Source organism: Desarmillaria tabescens, assembly GCF_030435595.1.
Source record: "Desarmillaria tabescens strain CCBAS 213 chromosome Unknown EV420scaffold_1, whole genome shotgun sequence".
In the NCBI taxonomy this organism is placed as follows: Eukaryota; Fungi; Basidiomycota; class Agaricomycetes; order Agaricales; family Physalacriaceae; genus Desarmillaria; species Desarmillaria tabescens.
This window is the reverse complement of record NW_026848300.1, coordinates 3,823,690-3,843,846: the sequence shown is the minus strand read 5'-3', so window position 1 is coordinate 3,843,846 and position 20,157 is coordinate 3,823,690. Positions and strand designations below refer to the sequence as shown.

The window sequence follows — 20,157 nt, the reverse complement described above, 5'->3', positions numbered from 1 at the left end:
GTTTTCTCCTAGTCCAGAAAATGAAAGGGGGCGTGGCATATTTGTAGAATCCCTGCATACCATCAGGTGCTTAGATAAAGGAGTGGAGATCGTTGGTAGGTCCTGGCAGACATATCAAGCGCTCACCGCACTACGGCCTCGACTGCCCTAAAGAGAAGGGCCCTTAGGAACACGTTGTGTGAAAACTCAGACTGCGGAACGGAAGAACAGACAGAAGTTTAATAACTATTCTCTATATATCACATCAGAGACTTCGGAGGACGTCAGTGATAAAAAGACACGAGGCTGGCACGAGCACTCACCCAATGGCCTTCATTAGTATAAAGCCAACAGTTGACACAACCTACGAAAAGCGTCATACAGATAACTGACGAGATGTCAAGAACAAAAATACTCACAAGGGTGGCAATAATGCTGGCCGGCACGCCGTTCTTCAAGAAGTCCACGTTACTTAGATAAAGTTCACCCAGCTCGTTCTCCTGTGTCGCTCTACGCCACATATTCAGTACCTTATCCGGTGCAGTTGTGACAGGAGAAAGAGACTTACGCCGTCTGATTCGGGAAACCAGAAACAGGCATTCCCATACCAGCGGAACAGATGAGGCCAGTGATGAAGATGAGAAGATTCTTAGGATTACCCTCGAGGCTCGAGCCAACTTCCGCGGCGATGGGCACCAGAAGTACACTGGCAATAGTGTGACTGATGAAAGTGGATACAACCTAAGACATATGATATTACAGTAATTAGCGGGATAAGGCAAGCCATTGAAATCAGACTTACCAGCACGATAGGAGACAGGATCATGACAACAGTGTACAAACTGAATCCATCAACCATGTCACGAATTATGATATCCATCACCTCAAGAAGACCGCTCGACATTACAGCTTTGCCGAGGGCAATCCCACCCATCGCCAGGAACACGATCGTCCAAGCAAATTGTTCGAAGTCATCCTTGATGACGCTTAGCAAACTCTAGACAGAAAACGCACGAACCCACCTTCTTCAATACGCCCGTTGAAAAGAACGCAATGATCGGAATGAGCGCAATTACGCCCATATCACCCACGTAGTACTCAATCTCATGGGCTACACACCAAAGCGCGATGGTGAAAAGACAGACGAATGACACCCAGTACTGCTTCGCTGTGAAGGCTTCCCGTGTGGGTCTGATCGTCTTTATCTCGATTTCACCATCACCATCTGGTGACTCAGCGGGCCGGTATGATGCCAGAAGAAGGCCCCATATTAGGAGGATCGAAATGGCAGACACGGGTAACGCGACAGCAAACCATTTGGCCCAGTCGAGAGGGGGATCCATCTTCTCCAAGGCAATCAAATTCTGGGGTGAGGATATGGGCGAACTTTGACCACCGATGTTGGCCGCCAGGGCAATTCCCAGCTAGCAGTAAACAAATATCAATTTGACGCAAGGCATGACGCATCCGTAGGTGCTCACAATTAGACACGGTCCAAAGGAGGCCTTAGGTGGTAATGTTCGTAGAATGGGCTATGCATAGACACCGTTAACGTTTGACATTCATTCATGAACACATGACTTACACGAATGAGCGTGAAACATAACGTTGGTGCTGCCACATTACTGGAACCGCGGATCAAATCTTGCAAAGAACACATTGGAAGGCTATTCACCTTATCCACATACTGGCGAAACAGGACACGCCCATGAACGCCAGAAGAACGGTTCTTGGCTTAGTTCCGGCCAGGCTCAAAACGCGTGTAATTAGTATCCGATCGATATTCGTTTTGCTGAGCCCGGACGATATCGTGAACCCACCAATGAGAAGCATTATTGTCGGAGAGAACATGACTGAAAATATATATCTGGAAGTAGATCAGATTCACAGATGCCGTCTTCGGAGACAGGGAGGCTCACTTAGTAGCAGCAGGAGGTGCAAGGCGTTCGTCATTGTCGTCTCTTATGACACGTAAACAAACCGCGAGTATGGGGACTGTCATTGACGTGACGAATAACGGAATGGCCTGCGAAAAAGCATAAGAAAAAGGAAAGGTAAGCAGTCAGCCTGAAACGAACCTCTGTGGCCCATAATATTGTACAGAACACAAGGATGGCAAGACACCGGTTGGCTGCTTCACCCTCAATGAACTGAACATTCAACATAGTGACAAAGATGGCCGAAGATGCTAAAACCCATAGCAACTTTTTAGAAAGTTTCAATCGGCCGACTGGAGTAGAGACGTCGACGACGTCCTCATCCTCTTTGAGTACGTCCACTCCGATGGCTTTGGGCCCATCACCCTCGCCCCGTCGTTCACGACCAATCATCTGCCGCCAAACAGTATCTCGTTCCCATGCGATCTGTTCCCGCTGATGCAATCTCAGCTGTTGCTTGGCAGCGTATATGTCGCCGCGAGTTACACACTTCGTATACAAATCCACCAGATGCGCAATGGCATCATTGAGTCTGTCTTTAGACTCTTGGGTGAAAGGTTGTGCCATTTCCACGACTTCGTGAAGATATCGGTCTTTGAGCTCACCGTATAAGACCTTGTCGTACCTATACAAAAGTGACATGTTAGAATGACGAATGCGGATAGATGAAGTTCATACTTTTTTAATATCTTCCGAAATCCCGCATAGTTTATCTCTACGTAAGATCTCAACGACGTAAATGAGGTGTACAGTGTGGTGATCCGACGTTTATACAGCAGTCGTGTGTCGTACGCAAAATTCGTCTTCGCGGTCCATATTGTTTCAGGCAACGCTGATGTCGCTGTGCTACCCATAAAGGGAAGGTGATTCGTGATCTTGCTCAGCGCACGTTTCGTCTTTGAATCGTTCCGGAGAGACGAGGTGCTTTGTTCAAGGCCGTTGTATTCGTCGCTAGATATACTATATCTGTGACGAGTAGGGGACTCCTCCGGAATTCCAGCTAAAATGTCATGAGTAATCGCATTCACTTCACTTGATATACTGCGTGCGTACCTCGCAGCGCAGATGAATTCCGACGTTGTCTCGAAGTAGACGACCGGCGTCGTCGATGCGTGGGGTCAGCACTATGTCCCAGCTCGCTGTCGTCGTCGTCGTCTTCATCGTATATCCCATCATCCATATAATAATTTCCATCGTCGTATCCCACCTCCTCTTGCTGTAGAACTAGATTCTCCAGCTCTTGAAGTTCCTCCAACAAATCTTTCTCCTGCGCCTCATAGAAAAGCATTATTTTCTTGAGCTCCCGGTCGAGTAACGGAATGAAAACGGCATCAGTAGCTGTACCTTGACGGCCTACCAGGGACGCGGTTTCGTTTGACTCCAAATCATGGTAAGAATGATCCAATTCACTCTGCTGCTTCTCGAGCTGGTAGATGTATTTTTTCAGGGTTTCATACCTATACCTTTGCATAAGTAAAGATATCGAAGAAAGATAACAGATAACGCACGCAATGTATTCATCCCACCATTCAGATACGGCATTGAATTTTAACGAAGAGCTGATATCGACTATTTAGACTCTGTTTTCGATACAGACAAAGTGACGGAGCACCTGAACTTCATGGCCGGTTCGTAAAATTTTTGTTAGAGTCGATTCTGGTGTCAAGACGGGATGAAGCTGTCGAGTCACCGTTAAGGAGTTACAGGGTACATGGACGTTTGTCGCTGAATTCGGGTGTGGCAGCAAGCCATTCCACGTGGTTCTATTTACTTCCAGCCATTTTACCAATCAATGACACTGCTTGAACCCTAACCATAGTCATTGGCGATTGACCAATTTTGGAGGCGGTCCCGGAACTGTTTCCTTGCTGCTCTGTCTACATTTTGAATGCCTGGCACGAATGTCGGACTCCAGTTACCAGTGCCAGTGCATTTCCGGAACAAAATCCCGACTCTTGGATACCTGACGGTCATCGCTCTCTGGACTAGAGTAACAATCTAAGAATAATGTGGCAATCCATCATTGATTATGGCTATACAAGACCTTTCTTTACTATATAACGTCCCCAATTCCTTTGGTACCTCTCCGGAAAAGCCTGGTAGGGTCTGGGTACCCTGCTTTTCCTAATCATTTCTCACCGAGGTCCCCTGGTCGGGCAAAGTGTGTCGAAGTCGATGCTCGATAGCTTCCTCTTCTTTGTTTATTTCCTATTCTCTGCTCCGTCTCTCCCCGTTGACGCCACCGTTATATACGCTAACACATCTTTGGGAGATGTACAAAATGCCGTTGTCGTAACAGGAGCCGCTCTGAACGTCACCGCTCAAGAGGAAAAGTTCAACTTTAATTTGACGGCAAACATGCCAGCGAGCACAACGACTTCTGTGACGGTACTCGAGGCTTTACCAGAGAATTGTGGGGCATATAACGTTCCTGGCAGCGAATGTACCGACGGCATGACAGCTACTAACGTCACCTTCGATGACTGTGGCGACCCCTGGACTGTGTGTCGATGTTCCAATGGAAATATGACCATGGATACGGTCGTTGATCAACTTGGCCGGGTACCGGTAGGCTTGAGACGTTATGTTGCGACTGTCGTTGTTCTCGGCGATACGAGTACACACGCATACACCCTTACCAACGGGGATATACATCTTTTTGGTGGTTCCGCCATCGAAACTTGGTTGCATGAAGTACGTACCTGTATCTTTTCTTTTTGTTTATGGCATAACAGAACACTCTGAGTAGTCAATGCATTCATTTGGTTTCGCATCGGGGACTTCGGTATCAAGCGCAAGTAAATGGTTGGATGCCATTGGAAATGATTCTTGTGCTCCCGATGATTATTCGTTGACTAACGCTGTAGAGGTACCGTTTATTTCGCGTTTCGTTTTGCCTTCGGCACATAAACTCTATTTCTTTCAGGATTTCGCACAGGTTGGCGTGATGAAATTATATTCTTTGGCTCATTACGGCGAGTTACCGTCCGGATGGGAACCCGAATGCATGAAGAACCAGCTAGCTTACATGGATGGCCTGCCTTTGTTTAATAGAACAACTCTGTTTGGGAATACTTGCGATATCCCTGGAAATTCTTCCGGTGCTCGGTGAGTCTAGATTTATCTGATCAATGGCGCCGAGTTGCTTTCTAAGTCAGGTTATTCACAGCAAAACTCAAGCCCCACCATATCTTAATACGAGCGACGTTTTCCCACTCTCTGTTTCAGACAGTCCTTACATTGATACGGACCCTAAAACTGCGGCGAGTTCTGCATCATCGTCGCCAACCGCTACTGCCGGCAGTGTCAACACAGGCCAGTCTGTTCATATAATATCTCTTACTGAAGTTACTGTAATGGTGTCAATTTTTATTACCACCGTATTTCTAGAGTAATACACATGTATACAATGTTACAAGTCTAATTTATAACATCTATCCTAGCCAATCTCTGAAGGACTTCAATCATACCAGTGCACGCCGTCTTCCTCTCAAAAACAGTCGCATGATCCGCACCATCGAAGTATAGAACCTCCAATTTTCCATTTTCCTTCACCCATCTCTCCTCTATTTGAGGTTGTTCCGTTAGATACTCCCATACCTTCGCTGTCGGAACAATTTGGTCTTCTCCGGATAACACCACGGCAGCGTTCTCTCCCTGTAAATCTTCCTTCCACAGTACATTTTCGGTCCAGAAGAAATGACGAGCCAACGTCCGCCCGACATCAGCGTCCCGACTAGCAAAATACCAAAGCAACCACTCGTTCGCATCTTTCGGAGGACGATAAAGGAAATTGTATGTAATATCAGGAAGGTGTAAAAGAAAAGGAATGGGGTCGATAAAACAGTATGCCGTGATCTTGGTCGGCGGCGGCGGGCCTTCAGTGGCCTGCTGGGACCGCATTATGTGACCGGCAACCACAGTTCCATAAGAGTGCGACGCCAGCGCCGCCCGAGTAATGTTCAGCGATGATGTGATGGCGTAGAATTCATCTAGCATAGCTGGACGAGGCAATACCGGCATTGACGTCATGCGCATACTGATAGGCAGGATTTCGATGAGCAGTATGCCCACTTCGGGATCCGACGCTACCAGTTCGCGAAAGAAAGGAATGTACGGGTATAATCCAATCTAAAAACTTGAAATCAGTGCCTTGAATGAGACGCTACCGAAGAATGAGCGCACGCCTATTCCGTGAATGAAAATCACGGGGTTCTTGATTGTTGACCGATGTGGGCGGTACCAGTACGGTAGATGCAGCCCCGGCGAGGCACGTGAAAGAATGGTGAAAGGACGGGGTGGAAAAGCTTGGAACCATTTCTTTGGGGCGTAGTGTCGGAAATCCAGGGATGCGAAGCGACCAGCTGTGTACGTGTCCACGAAGCACACGATCTTAGCGTAGCCATAAAGACATCAGAAATGTTCCTTCCGGAGAAGGATGAGCCTTACAATATACCAAATTAGCGGCCGATGCAGCACCACGACTGGGTCAAATGTTAGCCGCATGCAATCCATGTTCTTGTTGCGTCCTTCCTCAAATTTCATCCCGGCGAGCACTTTAACTTCGAGAGCAGAAATGAAGCCATCTATTTCGCTTCTCCATTGCTCTATTTCATCGGCCTTCTTGCCGTCGTGAGAGAAAAAAGCCCAGAGAAGCCAATCCACAACATTTTCTCTCTTGATTGAAAGAATGTTGGTGCAGAGAAACCATCGGGGTAATTCAAAAACTGTTCTGGAGCAAAGCGCAAACAATTTTTGGCGTTCGTCCTTTGTGAGGATTTGAGGAGCATGGGATGCTGGCTATGACAGCATTTAGGAACGGTGGTTGCCCGCAACCCCGCTTCTGTACGTACCTTAGCTAATGTCTTCCTTCGAGGAAGAAACACAAACAAGTAGAAAAATGCTTCGGGTATCGTAAAGAGGGATATCCACGGAGAAATAAGAAAAGAACGACGATATGCAGAAGCCACAAGGTGAACAATGCTGACGGGGACAACAAGACGGAGGGCGGTGATTGCAGCTCGGATGAAGATGTACTCGGGAATGGTTTTGCCAATCATTGGCGATGTCGAAGAGATAGTCAGGGATGGATGTTTATGTCATGAGAAGAGCTGTCGAAGAAGAATCAGAAACTATCTCGCCACAAAGCGGAATTTACCGCCGCGTTATCCGTCACGACCACGTGACCCCGCTTTCGTCACTCGACTTCACAATTTTCTGTCACTAAATCAACCCAGGCGTTCCGAGGCACTCAGGCCTACTTGAAATAATCTTCATCAGACTCTCATCAAAAATAATGACAAATGTATTAGCTCCACAGGTACCATGTGCGCGTATCCGCCAAAATTCCGACCGTTTGTTGAAATTGTTCAAGATCTTTGGTGGAATCCTGAGATCGTTGCGTCCGCGCCACAGCCTGCCACAGCCTAATCTATGTACTCATTTTGGAATATCTCTACTTTAAAATTGAAATATACGGGGCCGCCGACCATGACACCGACTCGCAGATAGCGCAATTGATATCCGAAACGGAATCAGATCTACTAGTGTCAGAACGCAATCCATGCGAGCCACGCCTTCTCTACTGCGATCTTCGAGTTACCATCAAATCCTAATTATCTCCTCATGATCCCGGTTTTCGAGGACTATCCGAGATCAAGGTAACTGCGAGATGTGTTTTCTTCGAATTCCAGTGACCGGCGCTTGATTTGGAGTGCAGTGCCTTTAACGGCGGCGTGACATCCTTCTGTTGGTCGCATGGACGCAATTTAAGGTCTTCCATATCTATTGATTTCATGCGAAGAGGCTAAAATCTCCCACAGGTTTTTCTCTGATGGAGAATTTTTTCTGTCAATTTATCAAGAAGGAATCACCCATTCTATGAAACGTCAGAAGGTTGCCGGCCTGACGCGTACTAAACGTTGCTTAAACTTCGGGTCAAACATGTTCTCCTATATACGGTACACTCCCACCATCATTACGGGACAAGGGCCCCAGCGTGGTCCCAAGAATCCTATTGAAGTCGTCGTTGGCTTGATTTGCAGGGGCCCCTCTGCGTATGGCATTCAGGATCATTTGATTCCGAGGCCGACTCAAACTGGACTGACATGTGTTTGCATGTGAAATAGACCGGCAAGCACGTTCCGTGGGCTTGAAGACGATATGGAAGGTTCCTAGAGTCTGGGCATCCAAAAAAAACAATAGCAACCGGAGAAACGCCGATTCATGCGGGTAGAAATAAGTTTGTAGAGGTACAACGCTCCAGGCGGTAGCACGAGTTTTACCCTGAACGAAAACGCAGCTTCAAAGTTTAGAATGATACCAAATTTTTAGCTCGGCCCCAACATTGCGCTAGCGCTGTTAATAGTAGTTCCATGACCGCCTGAGAGTGTTCTTTCGCGTTTCTGTTCTGTTCTGCCTAAAAAGAATGGAGCGGTAACAATGTATCAAGGAATTCTCATGGTGGGGGAACAACCGAATCCACGCTTTTCATTTACCAGCGTCGCCGTGTTATTCGTGGGCATGAGGGTATAACGCGGCGAGTTTAATGAATGAGCAGCGTGGATTCGGTGTTTCTGTTCCCTGGGTACCATAGGTACAGTTTATTCGCACTTTCGAATCAGTTTTCGAAGAGATTAGATCATGTCGGGCAGAACAAGCCTGAGACAAGATTCGGGATATGTTGAACGCAGACGGCTCATAATGCCCACCAGATACAGGATCTTGCCTTACATTATTGAATAGAAGCAGAAACAGGAGAGGTCCTCGCCCTTGTACCTAAGTTCTACGTCGTTCTGATGCGATGAAAATGTGTCGAAGTAACTTGAAGGTGAGTGCGCCACAGCCGATGAACCTGAGCGGGTTGCAGGGACGCAGACCGCCACCGTGACAGCCAAGTCAGATACCCGGTTTTTCCTGTCTCTTCCAAGTCTAGAACTTCATTCGAGCACTGCTCAGTATTTCATCGACAGAACTCACAATTATCTTGCTTTTACAAATCGAGTGGAATAAAGGTTGGTCTAGTACATCCTCAGAGATCACTGTCAGACGGCAAATTACTGTGAAGTAAAGTCAGACGGAAGACGAAAAGAAATGATAGGAAAATTACAGAAGATGCCCTTGTATCCGTGAGGCCTTCAAGGAGTATATTGCGGTTCAGGCTAGATATTTCACCGTTTCTATCACTGCCCATTTCTCGTACTTTACCATGGGCGACGACTCATGATGGATGAAGACGAAGAGCAGGTTTTGCTGAATTTTTGAGTAATTTTGAAGCATCGGACCGTTCGGACCGATGTTACAGTTGTCACGAATTTGGAGGTCACAATTTCCCAAATCGCTTCCTTTCCACCATCACCGAGCACGACGAGCTCGAGCTCGAGCTCATTGTGTGACACGATGAGTAAGACAGAAAATCAAGTATTCGCCTTCCCCCGTCCCGCCTCTCCAACGAAAGAAGAGCTACGGCCTAACGCCCATCCCTACGCGATAAAGACGACCTCTACTGGGGTGCTCACTCGTTCTAACTCGAATGCGTCGCCGCAGCAGCAGAGCACAACCCACCATTATGTTCCCAGTCCATCGCCCAGTCTGTCAAGGTCGAGCTCGTCGAAGTTGAATGGTCGTGGACATCGTTACAGTCGAAGCCTCAGTTCGGATCTCCCGCGTCCTCTGCCCATTCCGCCGCCATCTCCTTCACAAATTACAGGTGACGTCTTCAGCGATTCAACGAGCGAAGGATCGCCGGCTCGCCGGCCCAAGCGGTCGGAGACGCTACCTACGCCGCCTGGGGTAGGCCCACGTCGCTTGCCTGCCCTGGACGACCTTCCAACGAACCCGAAGTCATGGACACCTTCTCAACTATCTTTATATCTCTCTACGACGCTGAAGGTACGGTCGGGGGAGACCCTGCAGCTTCCAGCACCTGTAGCTCAGGATGTTGCCGTGTTTGTTAGAGAGAGCAGAATTACGGGCAGGTCCTTCCTACGCATGAAGGAGGAGGACTTGGAACAGTGCGTAGAATTCGTTTCTTTTCTTTAAAGCACAGAATTTCACTCAATATCTTCCAAGGTTTCAAATCAACAAACTCTGGCGTTCTGCTCTGCTGTCGGCCTCGAGAAGTCTTCGTCAAAATGTACTTAAAGGCCGTATCTGGGGCTTTGGCAATGGAATAGATGGTTCTCCATACTCTGTTGTTGCCGAGTCTGATGATGAACACACACCGAATGGCCATTTGCGTAGGAGATCTTCCTCGCTTAGTGAAACACACTCGTCGAATCCTTTCGTCAATGGTTCCGCATCGTCTGATGACTTGGGGGACAACGATACGCCCATACGTCGGAGCCTAAGGGGAAAGGCCTCTGGTGGTCGGTATCGGAACGGACGCGTCAAGGGTATGGTGGAAACTTTTGAGCGAAGTAACAGCGTCGATGAGGGACTATCTGACAGCCACCCTCGTCGTGAGCGCAGCGGGAGCAATGCAAGCACCAGTAGCGGGAGTAGTATTTACGAAACCGCTGACAGCGCCTACGCCACCCTCAAACCGCGTCCACTGCCAGCGACACCTTCGGACTCTTCCCTTTCTACATCTCCCCCTGAGGAGGAACCATCAATCGAAGAGCTTCTCGCTAATTCTCACCTGTCATCAGTGTCGCCGGTCATGGAACGAGGTGATAGTTCCTCCGTCACGAAACGACCCAAGAAGCGGCGTGGAGGAGCCGTAGGTGTGCATGCATGGGAAGCTGAGGTCGAGGATAATGATAGCGATGGGGAAGATGGTCCGCAACGCGTTACAGTGAAGCGGATTCTCCCTGTTCCAGGAACAACTGTGGAAGACCTGTTCGCTCTGGGTCCTATTGCCAAGACAGAGATAGATGTTGGTGTGGAATCTCTTCCCGAGGAGCCGGCGCCCTCCATCGATGCTAAAGCACGGGCGCAGGTAGAGGTGCTTGAGAAAGACCTCGAAACGACGAAACAGCTTATCGAAAGGCTCAAGGCGCGATTAGAGGTGGTAGAGAAGAGAGTTGAGAATATGGAAGTGGTAGAGGCGGAAAGGGAGAGGGAGGAAGAAGAGAGGCGGAAGAAGAGGGAAGAGAAGGAGAAACAGCGACAAGAAGAGAGGGAGCAGGCTGAAGCATCTCGAACAACAGTTTCGACACCATTCGAGCCCCAGACGTATCTGGGAAAGATTTTTCGCGCGCTGTTTGGTGCTCGTTCAACACCATTAGCAAACGATGACGGGCGACCACGATTCTTGACATCTTCATACTATGAAAGATTTGTCGAGCCTACTACGCTCAGTGGACTACCCTCATATATCCTGCTGGTCGGCTTGGGTGTCTGCGCTGTTGTCTTGAAGGTGTTGATCCGCAAGAGCTTTGCTATAGGTATCATCGCGCGAAGGCGCTAGAAACCGACACCACTCATTCATCTATTTTCCTTTCTTGCATATTATCTTTGTTTTTATATGAACTTATTTCATTCTGCTTCTACATAGTTCTCTGTATTTTTTCTCGTCCTCTCACGACTTGTCACGACATTTCACGACATATTGACTACGACTACTTGCTCGCGCAGTGATGACTTTGCTTTCTTGTCTCTTGCTTTGTATGGATCTTATAATGATCAGGTCTGCGAGAATTAATTCTCGTCTAAACAATGTACGACTCCTTTGGGCCTCGGTATTAACGCCAATACGAAACTCTGATCCCATCAGCTTCTGTGTCTGTGGGCGCTTATTTCATTCTTTTCACTACCATGACACCGCAGCCCCTCGCAGATATCCTCAAATCCTTTCCGCCTCTACCACCATTAGATCCTGGTCACCCAACGGAATGGCTTCGCATGGTTGCGTTCATAGCATGGTGCCGCGAGGTTCCCAACCGACAATGGGCAGATATCGTAATCTATTTCATTCCCAACGACACATCCACGAAAGGGATCCTTTCTCTCATCCCCACACCTTTGGTGGACTGGGAAAAATTCGAACCTGCAGCTACTCGTATGTTGTGTAGGTCGTTCTCCGTTTTGTTCTTCAATTCGTTTTTTAATACGACTCAAGCGACTGTGTGTGCTGACGTGGGAAATGCCACTTTCTTCACTGTCATCAATGGTGTCTGGGCTATACCTCAGATTGCTTTACGAACAATCGCTTCTGTAAGGACAGCATTTGTCTCACGCACTTTTCCTTTGTCGTGGAGGGTTGTGCGCTCGACATGGTGAGAACTTGGTCGTACTTTTCAGCCCGGTCTTATCTAAATTCTCTTTATTCAGGCAAGGTGCCGGAGACGTACAGGTCGACCAAGAAGCTATGGTATTGAGGTCTTCAGACGGGGTCCATTTACTCTTGGGACCTGTCACCACGACCGAATATCCCAGTACGACCGACTTGTTTGCTGAGGGCTTTACGATCGTTGCAAGGCCTGGCTCGGGTCCACCTCTGGTGGAGGAAACGTGCTCTCAAAAGAGGTATTTAGCTTTTCCAATAGTGGACTCTTCCAAGGTGTCTTCCAAACTTTAAAAACGATTGGATACACATTAGAAAACGTACAAACGATGTGAAGAGTTGCCGCGTGTCGGTCATGTGAGCTTTGTCATGATATGAAAGTAACTGTAAAATATCGTATCAAAACGTCCGGTGGGTAAAAAAATCCCAAGGTTTGCGTAGTGCGCAAGACTGTATTCTAGTATAAAACAACGAATTCAGAAAGTGAGGCGCTACTAGGGTTCGAACCTGGGTCATGGGAACGCTGAATGTCAGAATCCCATGTGTTACCACTACACCATAGCGCCATACTATTATAGTTATTGACAGGTCATTGCAACACCATCAGTTACTGAAACAGTTGATTTAGCCTCCTTCTCCCCAGTTCCGCTGCCTGAAAGTATTGTATAATCGGAGACATAGATGTTATGGATTTTTAGTGATTTTTTGGGAATTTTAGCGCTACTGCTGACCCCGTGAAAAATCGAACAGTGATGCAAATTTGGCAGGGGTTTGCCACGTGGTCATTTACCAGTCAATGAAACACCGTAAATTACGAATATCTCAATACTAGATGCTTTGATCCAGTTCGTACTTTGTACTGACATCACTGAGTAATATTAAAAAATTTGTGGCTACTTTATTTGAGGAAAAAGATGATGTGTGGTGGATGGGACAAAAAATATTTTTCGGCGTTCCAATGACCGGTAAATAACTGTAACTTGGTTTGTAAACTATTGTATCAATTTTGAAGATAGGCGCCCTCACGTGGCGCTTACCTTTCTAAATTCGAATGATCATCATTTCCATCATTTCTTTCTTCTCTTCTACCACGACGATGATGGATGAATCTGCCTTGTTACTACCCATTTCTTGCAGATTCAGTGAGTACTTCTCTCTAGGCTCACACCAGCGAAATGATGCCGTTTCCTGCAGTTCCATACGACCAATGGCTCACTACCCATGTCGACCCTGCTTGGAGGGTGAAACAGGTAAAGCACTGGATCCTATCAAAATGTATATCCCACATCAAGGAGGAGGTCGATATTGAAGTACCGGAGCCACGACACAGATCTCCTTCCCCCATTATATTCGCACCGCCCAAGCATCATCGCCCAACATCGCCCATCGAATACAGTACAAAGGCGGGGAGTGGGTACGAGGAGGATGACGAGGCAGATGCTGAAGGTGAAGACGTCCAGAAACTGCCTGCTCAACTCCCAAGCAGTTCTGTGTTACCTGCCGCCGAACCACCACCTCCGACTAAGTTGAAGGCCAGACGGAAGAAGAAATCTACTTCGTCCTCGGAGCCTATACATCCCCATCACCGCTCTGCATATGAGCCTTCTCGTCTCACCCTGCTACGTTTTTCGACCGGCCAGATTCTGGAAGATGATTTCACCTTTGCTTGGTATGAGATTCAACCGGGAGAGTTGTTCGAGGTCCATCGCGTTGGTGTCGTGCTGAAACTGCAGAGAACGGCACCGGCAGAGTATGCGAAGCCTTATTGGGAAGGATGGGCAAAGGCAGTGAACACGAACCCGAATGGGGGGAAGAAGAAGAATGTAATGGGCGACGGAGGGAAGGAAAGCAAGTTCGAATGGAAAGACCATTGGGTGGTAATCAGAGAAGGTCAGATGCAGTTGTGTAATGACCGTTCTGTAAGAGCGTTTTTATTTGTTGCTCTTATCTCATTCTCACCTCTGCTAAAGGATCCTATTCCACACAAGGCTCTTTTCCTATCGCATTTGACGGCGATTCGCGGGTCAGATCACCTCAAAGAGACCGCCGTTAAGGTCACCCCGGAGATGCGAATCATCTGCGCCAAGTTCAAGATCCGCTCGAGTGTTACAACGTCGACAGTAGTCGAAACAGTCTCGTCTGAGAAAGATACTGAACCTTCAACAACATTTACCGTAATATCTCCTGCTAAGAAGCCCCCGCACCCGTTGACCATTGACCTTCGACGGACCCGGAAACGTGCATCGACAATATCTCACCTACCTCACAAAACCGGCCATGATTCAGACTCGACTAATCCAGACGGCGAAGACGACTCTGATTCAACGCTATCCTCTCCCGTGTTCGCTCACGATCCTCGAACGGATGAAGAGGTTGATGATCTCGACGATGACAACGATATCAAGTCAGTCCTGGGCCTTCGTTATGGACCCCGTCATCGATATAGACATGACAGAGCCATCAAAATTCGTGGCTCAGCAGAAGATGACGACGATTTACCGTCAGTCGACCCAACAGGAGAAAAATCATCTGAAATAGGTGAATGGATCGTCCTGGACCTGCTCGAAGACAGCGGGTACCTGTCTCTGTTGCGTACTCTCCATCGTCTGTTCCCGCATGAGCACTTGTCAATCCACGAGGCATCGACGTTTGTCTCTACCCTTTTACCCTCATTGAACTCACCTGGCACCCCCGTCCCGCCAACTCCGCCTCCCACATCGGCTTCAACGCATCCGACCTCGCTGCTCCCGTCGCTACCACACAACTACGGAGCTTTGGCGTTTCCCGAATGGCGCACGGAGCTGGTCCATCGCGCTCGCAAAGCCGGAATAGGGAATGTCGGCGGCGCCATGGGGTGTCTGATGTGGGGTCTGGCGCATGCGAGAGAGGAAGAGGAAGAGACAGAAGAGGACGAGAGCGATACGGGTTCGCTGGCTGAGTGGGATGGGTGGATGGTGGATCTGCCGAGGCAGGCTAATGCTATGAAAGAGCGCGAGCAGCCGGCGAATGGCGACGAGTATGACGACGACGATGAGGATGACACGAATTATCACCAGGAGCAGTCTGACAGAATGGCGTTGGAACCTTCGGCTGTCGTGACATCAGTCCCGCTTTTTGCCTCACCTGCCACTACGCCTCCACTGTCGTCACCATCTTCCTCTGAGTCGCTGTTCAGGAGATCGGGAGCGCTGAACGTGAACGTGCTGGTAGATAGCCATGGCCGTGAGTTACGGCACAGCAGGTCGGACGAGCCGCAGCTACATGAGCAGGGGCCAGCGCGTCGGCCAAGTATGCCGTCGCTGTTGTTTGGGGGAGCTGGTGTAGGTAGATCAGGTAGTGTGTTGAAGAAGGGGAAAGGGAAGGAGAGAAAGAAGGACAGGGCGAGACCTGCTCACCACGACGAGTTGGCTGATGCAGACGGGAAGAAGAAGAGCGGGTTGGCGAGGGGCATGGAGAAGTTTGTGAGGGGTTTAGATCCGACTTTGGATTTTGTTGATTCTCGGTAAGTGCTTATTGTTGTAATAGTAATACTTTGTACTGTACACGCTGTGTTTTTGGGAAAGTCTGGTGTATTAATCGTTTGTCTGTATACATATCCTCGTTTAATGTATTGAGCTTGTAGAACTTGAATAGAGTATCCTCTTCTTTAACTGCCGAAATCTTAAAATGCCAATACCGGATTCTAGGTTTATTCCAGGTATTTGCACAGTATATAATAGTAGCTGTCATTAGGGCTATCGTGAAAAGGGCCAAGTGCCCGTCCGTCTTTGCACAGCTCGGTACTACTAACATTGAGTCAGTTTCAGGGAAGTAGCATGGAACGAGTGCAACCGTGCGAGCCTGTCATATACGCAATAAATCTAGAATCGTAAGACATCCCGACCCATTTGAATTCCAAGAGTACAGATTTGCGAAGATAACAGTTGGACGTCAGTGATTGATCGATGGTATACAATAAACACAAGTGCGATAATCGTGAAGTCCGTACCCAGAATACAACTGAGTATTCGAAAGACAGACTAAGGAACATGAACGTCGCCTAAGGAACTGCCGAAAAGGTAAGTAAGCTTTTGTGGTACAGCACTTCGGCATTCAAGTGTCTGGTCTAGAGAGAGCTGCAATCGCATACGATATCGTTGCCCTTCCACGCTCTAGTATCAGTTACCAAGGCCTGTCCAGACCCTAACGAAGTACATGTATGCATCAGTTTTGCTTTGTGCGAATGTATCCAAGAGTAAATACGTATTTCAACATCGTTCAACACAGGTGACATAGTAGTAGCCAGTCGGAAGCAACAGCGCCGGAGCCAATGAGACAGATAGCATCCTCAGGTCCGTGGAGAACAAAGGACCAAGAATAAAAGACACGACTTGCGAAAGAGGCAGCAGTAAGGCAGGCTCCGTCATCGTCGTCGCAATGTTGATAAATGCTGGTGGTGGTGGTAAGGAGAAAAGAAAGGATCGTCACAACTGCGCTACACTCTACCATCGCTCGTTTGTACTTCAAAAGTTCGTTTCTGTGCAGAATTAAAGTCATCAACTGAAGTTCCCTACTACAATTACACATATCGTGAATAATGATACAACATTTATAACGCCAAAAGCGCATGCTGTCATCGTTTAGTCGCCTCCCTCATACTTTTAGCCACGTTCTCGTTCCATCCATAAGTCAACGCGTTAGCGAATCCGACGAATTGCGTCGTAGCCTGCATAAGCTGCAGCACCCTTGACGTATGTCCTGACGCCTCCACCAGCCTATTACACAACCCCGGTATCCACAGCACGATATACGCTATAGGATACGCGTTGAGCAGTAGTATCTTCGCCACCTGCCTCTGCCTCTTCTCGTCCATCACAGGTATTGATGAGTGATGCACGTGAGCACTGGATGGTCTCGGTGGATAGTAATGCTGCGTTGGGGGCGGCGCCTCCTCGTCCCTGATATCCGGCTGCTCCACAGATCGAAACTTCTCCCCAGAAGTCTCCTCGTTGAACTGGACCTGGGACACATGAGTCTTGAGGTCTGGACCTCGTTGAGGATCCGCGGAGAGGAAGGACAAGTGCGACGGATTCGAAGACCCCGTTGAAGTATTAATCTGGTTAGCGATCAGGAAGTTCATTGTTCGGAAGCGTTTTTTGAGATGGATGTATAAATATGCATAAAGCCCTGGAAGAGAACCGTTGAGACCACGCGGATTCAAAAGAAAAGAAAAGGCTCACCGATTTCGGAAAAAATGAAGAGAAATCGCCAGGCGTGGGTCAACACATAACGTAGATACGCTGGCTCGGTATGTATCCAGCTAACGACGTCAAAATTCAATCGTAAGCCAAAGCAATAGAACCTGACAGTTAGGAGGACTCACCACCAATTGCCAGAAACCGCACTATAATAACCCTTTCCGAGGGCGACAAAACCTTGACTGCGGGTTAGGATGTTCCGGAAAAAGAAAGCGCCACTCACTCGTGATTATCGGCAGCACCCAAGTGCTAGCGCAAACAAGAGCGACCTTCCACCATGTGCGTTCGCTCAACCACCCGTCTTGGGTTCCCGTCACAATGATTACAGTCACTACTGCGATTGCAAATATGGACGTGTCCGTAGCCTAGAGCTCGTACGATAGGCGAGGTACCGCTGGTAGGGGGCGTAATGACGCTAACCTGAACAGATAGTTGTCCGATGAAACCGTTGGCGACGCAGGCCGTATTGTAGCGTAGTTGGCCTTTGGCTAGCACAAAGGCGCCTGAAATTCCATTATTGAGGCCATTTGTAAAGTCTAGAAAAGACGAAATGAGCAGGGTTCGTACAAAAGGATAGTGAGGGAAGGGAAGATCCCGGAACCCACCTGCAACGGCCAGGTTGAGGATGAGAAGATGCCTATAATGTCTCTTTACAGGAAGGCAGACGTAGCAAAGGATGATAAACCCCGACCCGAGAGCGGATAGCGTACTCCCTATGAAGTTCGCCACAGCCAACGCAAGGGCAAAATGACTGAGAGCCATCGCCGCGTGGGGGAGAAGACGACGTCTGCAAAAACCTCGCCCTCATTTGTATTAGATGAAGGAAAACGATAATCGGATATTCCGAGGCCGTATGTCCCTTCCATCAGCAGCCCTGTATTATAGCACTTTCCATCGATCACTGGATAATACGGCATCCGAGCGAGACCAACTTGCCCGAGCCAATCATATTCTGGTAACAGGCAAATTAGGAGTACATATGTAGGAGCAGGGCGCTGGGAACTGGCTGGCAAACCTCATTCAGAAACATTCCCGTCCGCTCAACCGCTGGCCAAGACCTTGAAGGGTAGTATATGCCTTGTCTGCTCTCGGAAAATCATCAGCGAAAGAACCATGGTATTCGCAAGCGCACTTACAGGGAAATGGAAGAATTTCTAGCGAAAGAACCAGGTGAGATGGCCCAAGCTCTCGCCGTGGCTGCCGAAGCGTCGCGGAGCTCTGCCGATTTGATCTGCACCCTAATTACAGGAAGCAAGGACCGATGACATGTCTGCCTGACATACTCTACTACCCGAAGGTAGTGGCGTAAGACGCTTCGCAAACTGATAGTCCTTCGAAACGTCGAAAAAACCAGAGTCACCAGTCCGGACTCTTCAGGTTCGGAGCATTTGCATCGATAGTCACATGAGGGGGGATGCATCGCTTAAGATGTATTAGCTAAAGCTTGGGAGTACACAAAATATAAAAACATACCGCATCTAGTCACCAGAGAGATAAGAGAGATCGAAGGCCCGCTTGCCCTGTCTTTGATATCCAAAGACGAGGAGAAAAGGAGCACCAGTAGTCAGGTATGAAGTCACGGCTTGCTTCCTAATAATACTCAGTCATCGGCAGAATAACTGCTGCCAGGACAACACTGTGTCTCATTTCTGGAGTTAAATGGTTCCGCAACAGTATCTCAGCTTCGAAGGGTCGTGTAATTCGTCGTCCACCTAAAGTCCCATTATTTTGAAGCGACCTTCACTCAGCATGAAGGGAAGGATGGATGAAGGTCGTTGAACGATAACAGTTAAGTACCTGCAGACTGTATTTCAGTACCCAACTGCACCGTACTAATCAGTATGTTGAATTGCAAGAAAGAAAAACGTTACGGACGTATTCGAAATACCCAGATGACAGGTCCTGTGTGGAAATCTAATGACATCCGCGAAGGCTCACTGCCTAGAGGATTTCCTCGAAAAGTGCCAAGAAAAGGTGAGGGTGTAACCTGTTATTGACATCCCTCAATCTAGGGCAGCGAAGTGGGGGTAAAGCCCCTACTCGGGCTTCCGGTGAAGTCTTTATCGTAGGGCCAAACAAATTCCTTTAGAACGTTGGATAGGAAAAGGATGGACTACGAGTTGCCATGTGGCCGAACATCCGAAGGACGGCGATTCCCGGACTTCAAGTTAGATAAATGGTCTCACGCCACAGGCGCGTCTATCTAGATGTTTACGCTGTCAGGAGGACAGTTAAAATCCACATACTGGATGATAGGCGGCTAGATATCATACCAGTGAATGAAGTTTGGGCCCCAGGAGATGCTTAATAATACTTCTTGGTAACAGTTTGAGGAGGATGTAATTTTTAGTTCGGAAACAATGCTGAACTTAGGCCCCAGGGAGCTCCTGCCTTATGAATAGGATTCGAACTTTGCAACAGAAAGCTGATACGCTGGCGACACACCTCATCTACATTGATTCAAATCCCTCAGATGAACTTGCAACCAGATGTGCTTATCGCTGACAGAGCGACTTTAGGGTCGAGAACAACCTGTCTTGAAGCCGGGATTATCAGCTGGAGATGAACAAGGGAACGAAGGAGATCATACGTTTCGGACAACGACAGATCTTCGTGGTAAAGATGCGTAATATTCGCTACTCTGCTGGTCTGTCGTCAACGGGGAAATTCAAAAGGTGAACACGTCGGTGATACAAGGGGATATCCGGAATTTGATGAAATCCAAGTCACTGTGCTCGACGATGATGCGGAAAGATCATGATGATTCAGTCATTCCCCA

General features: G+C 48.2%; 7 protein-coding genes and 1 non-coding gene across 8 annotated transcripts; 4 read left to right on the top strand and 4 right to left on the bottom strand.

Annotated features, from left to right (window-relative positions):
* Nucleotides 1-229: 229 nt before the first annotated feature.
* On the bottom strand, nucleotides 230-3,724 carry EV420DRAFT_1499979 (SPX domain-containing protein). The gene is made up of 14 exons (XM_060471012.1): nucleotides 3,529-3,724; nucleotides 3,425-3,475; nucleotides 2,970-3,373; nucleotides 2,595-2,916; nucleotides 2,058-2,541; nucleotides 1,899-2,005; nucleotides 1,655-1,846; nucleotides 1,565-1,604; nucleotides 1,461-1,511; nucleotides 1,002-1,403; nucleotides 782-955; nucleotides 548-720; nucleotides 399-489; nucleotides 230-343 (listed from the first exon to the last, which is right to left on the bottom strand). The coding sequence occupies exons 1-14, from the start codon at nucleotides 3,537-3,539 to the stop codon at nucleotides 299-301; spliced, it is 2,547 nt and encodes an 848-aa protein (XP_060340149.1). The 5' UTR covers nucleotides 3,540-3,724; the 3' UTR covers nucleotides 230-298.
* Nucleotides 3,725-4,274: 550 nt separating this feature from the next.
* Nucleotides 4,275-5,028, top strand: EV420DRAFT_1257708 (uncharacterized protein; the record flags this gene model as incomplete). Its single annotated transcript, XM_060466850.1, has 3 exons — nucleotides 4,275-4,610; nucleotides 4,666-4,785; nucleotides 4,843-5,028. 3 exons carry the CDS (start codon nucleotides 4,275-4,277, stop codon nucleotides 5,026-5,028), a joined length of 642 nt encoding a protein of 213 aa, XP_060340148.1.
* Nucleotides 5,029-5,266: 238 nt separating this feature from the next.
* EV420DRAFT_1499974 (uncharacterized protein) lies at nucleotides 5,267-7,049 on the bottom strand. The gene is made up of 4 exons (XM_060471011.1): nucleotides 6,770-7,049; nucleotides 6,366-6,716; nucleotides 6,102-6,308; nucleotides 5,267-6,047 (listed from the first exon to the last, which is right to left on the bottom strand). The coding sequence occupies exons 1-4, from the start codon at nucleotides 6,974-6,976 to the stop codon at nucleotides 5,337-5,339; spliced, it is 1,476 nt and encodes a 491-aa protein (XP_060340147.1). The 5' UTR covers nucleotides 6,977-7,049; the 3' UTR covers nucleotides 5,267-5,336.
* Nucleotides 7,050-9,259: 2,210 nt separating this feature from the next.
* On the top strand, nucleotides 9,260-11,499 carry EV420DRAFT_108695 (uncharacterized protein). Its single transcript, XM_060465762.1, has 2 exons — nucleotides 9,260-9,928; nucleotides 9,987-11,499. Exons 1-2 carry the CDS (start codon nucleotides 9,315-9,317, stop codon nucleotides 11,323-11,325), a joined length of 1,953 nt encoding a protein of 650 aa, XP_060340146.1. The 5' UTR covers nucleotides 9,260-9,314; the 3' UTR covers nucleotides 11,326-11,499.
* On the top strand, nucleotides 11,409-12,488 carry EV420DRAFT_108704 (uncharacterized protein). Its single transcript, XM_060465763.1, has 2 exons — nucleotides 11,409-12,133; nucleotides 12,189-12,488. Exons 1-2 carry the CDS (start codon nucleotides 11,673-11,675, stop codon nucleotides 12,433-12,435), a joined length of 708 nt encoding a protein of 235 aa, XP_060340145.1. The 5' UTR covers nucleotides 11,409-11,672; the 3' UTR covers nucleotides 12,436-12,488.
* Nucleotides 12,489-12,627: 139 nt separating this feature from the next.
* On the bottom strand, nucleotides 12,628-12,707 carry EV420DRAFT_t11. The gene has a single exon. It is a non-coding gene; the product is annotated as a tRNA-Gln (tRNA).
* Nucleotides 12,708-13,099: 392 nt separating this feature from the next.
* Nucleotides 13,100-15,820, top strand: EV420DRAFT_1499966 (uncharacterized protein). Its single transcript, XM_060471010.1, has 3 exons — nucleotides 13,100-13,283; nucleotides 13,336-14,060; nucleotides 14,112-15,820. The coding sequence occupies exons 1-3, from the start codon at nucleotides 13,193-13,195 to the stop codon at nucleotides 15,645-15,647; spliced, it is 2,352 nt and encodes a 783-aa protein (XP_060340144.1). The 5' UTR covers nucleotides 13,100-13,192; the 3' UTR covers nucleotides 15,648-15,820.
* Nucleotides 15,821-16,659: 839 nt separating this feature from the next.
* On the bottom strand, nucleotides 16,660-18,269 carry EV420DRAFT_108671 (G protein-coupled glucose receptor regulating Gpa2-domain-containing protein). The gene is made up of 6 exons (XM_060465761.1): nucleotides 17,984-18,269; nucleotides 17,799-17,914; nucleotides 17,602-17,743; nucleotides 17,504-17,555; nucleotides 17,361-17,440; nucleotides 16,660-17,307 (listed from the first exon to the last, which is right to left on the bottom strand). The coding sequence occupies exons 1-6, from the start codon at nucleotides 18,138-18,140 to the stop codon at nucleotides 16,754-16,756; spliced, it is 1,101 nt and encodes a 366-aa protein (XP_060340143.1). The 5' UTR covers nucleotides 18,141-18,269; the 3' UTR covers nucleotides 16,660-16,753.
* Nucleotides 18,270-20,157: the final 1,888 nt, after the last annotated feature.

What these genes read in the sequence shown, in the direction of transcription:
- EV420DRAFT_108695 (XM_060465762.1), top strand. Translation starts at nt 9,315, where the DNA reads ATGAGTAAGACAGAAAATCAAGTATTCGCCTTCCCCCGTCCCGCCTCT. An exon ending in AAGGAGGAGGACTTGGAACA is followed by an intron (nt 9,929 to 9,986) that starts GTGCGTAGAATT and finishes ATATCTTCCAAG; the next exon opens with GTTTCAAATCAACAAACTCT.
- EV420DRAFT_1499966 (XM_060471010.1), top strand. Translation starts at nt 13,193, where the DNA reads ATGATCATCATTTCCATCATTTCTTTCTTCTCTTCTACCACGACGATG. An exon ending in ACCCATTTCTTGCAGATTCA is followed by an intron (nt 13,284 to 13,335) that starts GTGAGTACTTCT and finishes CGTTTCCTGCAG; the next exon opens with TTCCATACGACCAATGGCTC. An exon ending in AGTTGTGTAATGACCGTTCT is followed by an intron (nt 14,061 to 14,111) that starts GTAAGAGCGTTT and finishes CCTCTGCTAAAG; the next exon opens with GATCCTATTCCACACAAGGC.
- EV420DRAFT_108671 (XM_060465761.1), bottom strand. Translation starts at nt 18,140, where the DNA reads ATGGCTCTCAGTCATTTTGCCCTTGCGTTGGCTGTGGCGAACTTCATA. An exon ending in CCTCAACCTGGCCGTTGCAG is followed by an intron (nt 17,915 to 17,983) that starts GTGGGTTCCGGG and finishes CGTCTTTTCTAG; the next exon opens with ACTTTACAAATGGCCTCAAT. An exon ending in TCGGACAACTATCTGTTCAG is followed by an intron (nt 17,744 to 17,798) that starts GTTAGCGTCATT and finishes TACGAGCTCTAG; the next exon opens with GCTACGGACACGTCCATATT.
- EV420DRAFT_108704 (XM_060465763.1), top strand. Translation starts at nt 11,673, where the DNA reads ATGACACCGCAGCCCCTCGCAGATATCCTCAAATCCTTTCCGCCTCTA. An exon ending in AGGGTTGTGCGCTCGACATG is followed by an intron (nt 12,134 to 12,188) that starts GTGAGAACTTGG and finishes CTCTTTATTCAG; the next exon opens with GCAAGGTGCCGGAGACGTAC.
- EV420DRAFT_1499979 (XM_060471012.1), bottom strand. An exon ending in GCACCTCCTGCTGCTACTAA is followed by an intron (nt 1,847 to 1,898) that starts GTGAGCCTCCCT and finishes ATCTACTTCCAG; the next exon opens with ATATATATTTTCAGTCATGT. An exon ending in TATGTTTCACGCTCATTCGT is followed by an intron (nt 1,512 to 1,564) that starts GTAAGTCATGTG and finishes GTCTATGCATAG; the next exon opens with CCCATTCTACGAACATTACC.
- EV420DRAFT_1499974 (XM_060471011.1), bottom strand. Translation starts at nt 6,976, where the DNA reads ATGATTGGCAAAACCATTCCCGAGTACATCTTCATCCGAGCTGCAATC. An exon ending in GAAGGAAGACATTAGCTAAG is followed by an intron (nt 6,717 to 6,769) that starts GTACGTACAGAA and finishes ATGCTGTCATAG; the next exon opens with CCAGCATCCCATGCTCCTCA. An exon ending in TTTTCATTCACGGAATAGGC is followed by an intron (nt 6,048 to 6,101) that starts GTGCGCTCATTC and finishes TCAAGTTTTTAG; the next exon opens with ATTGGATTATACCCGTACAT.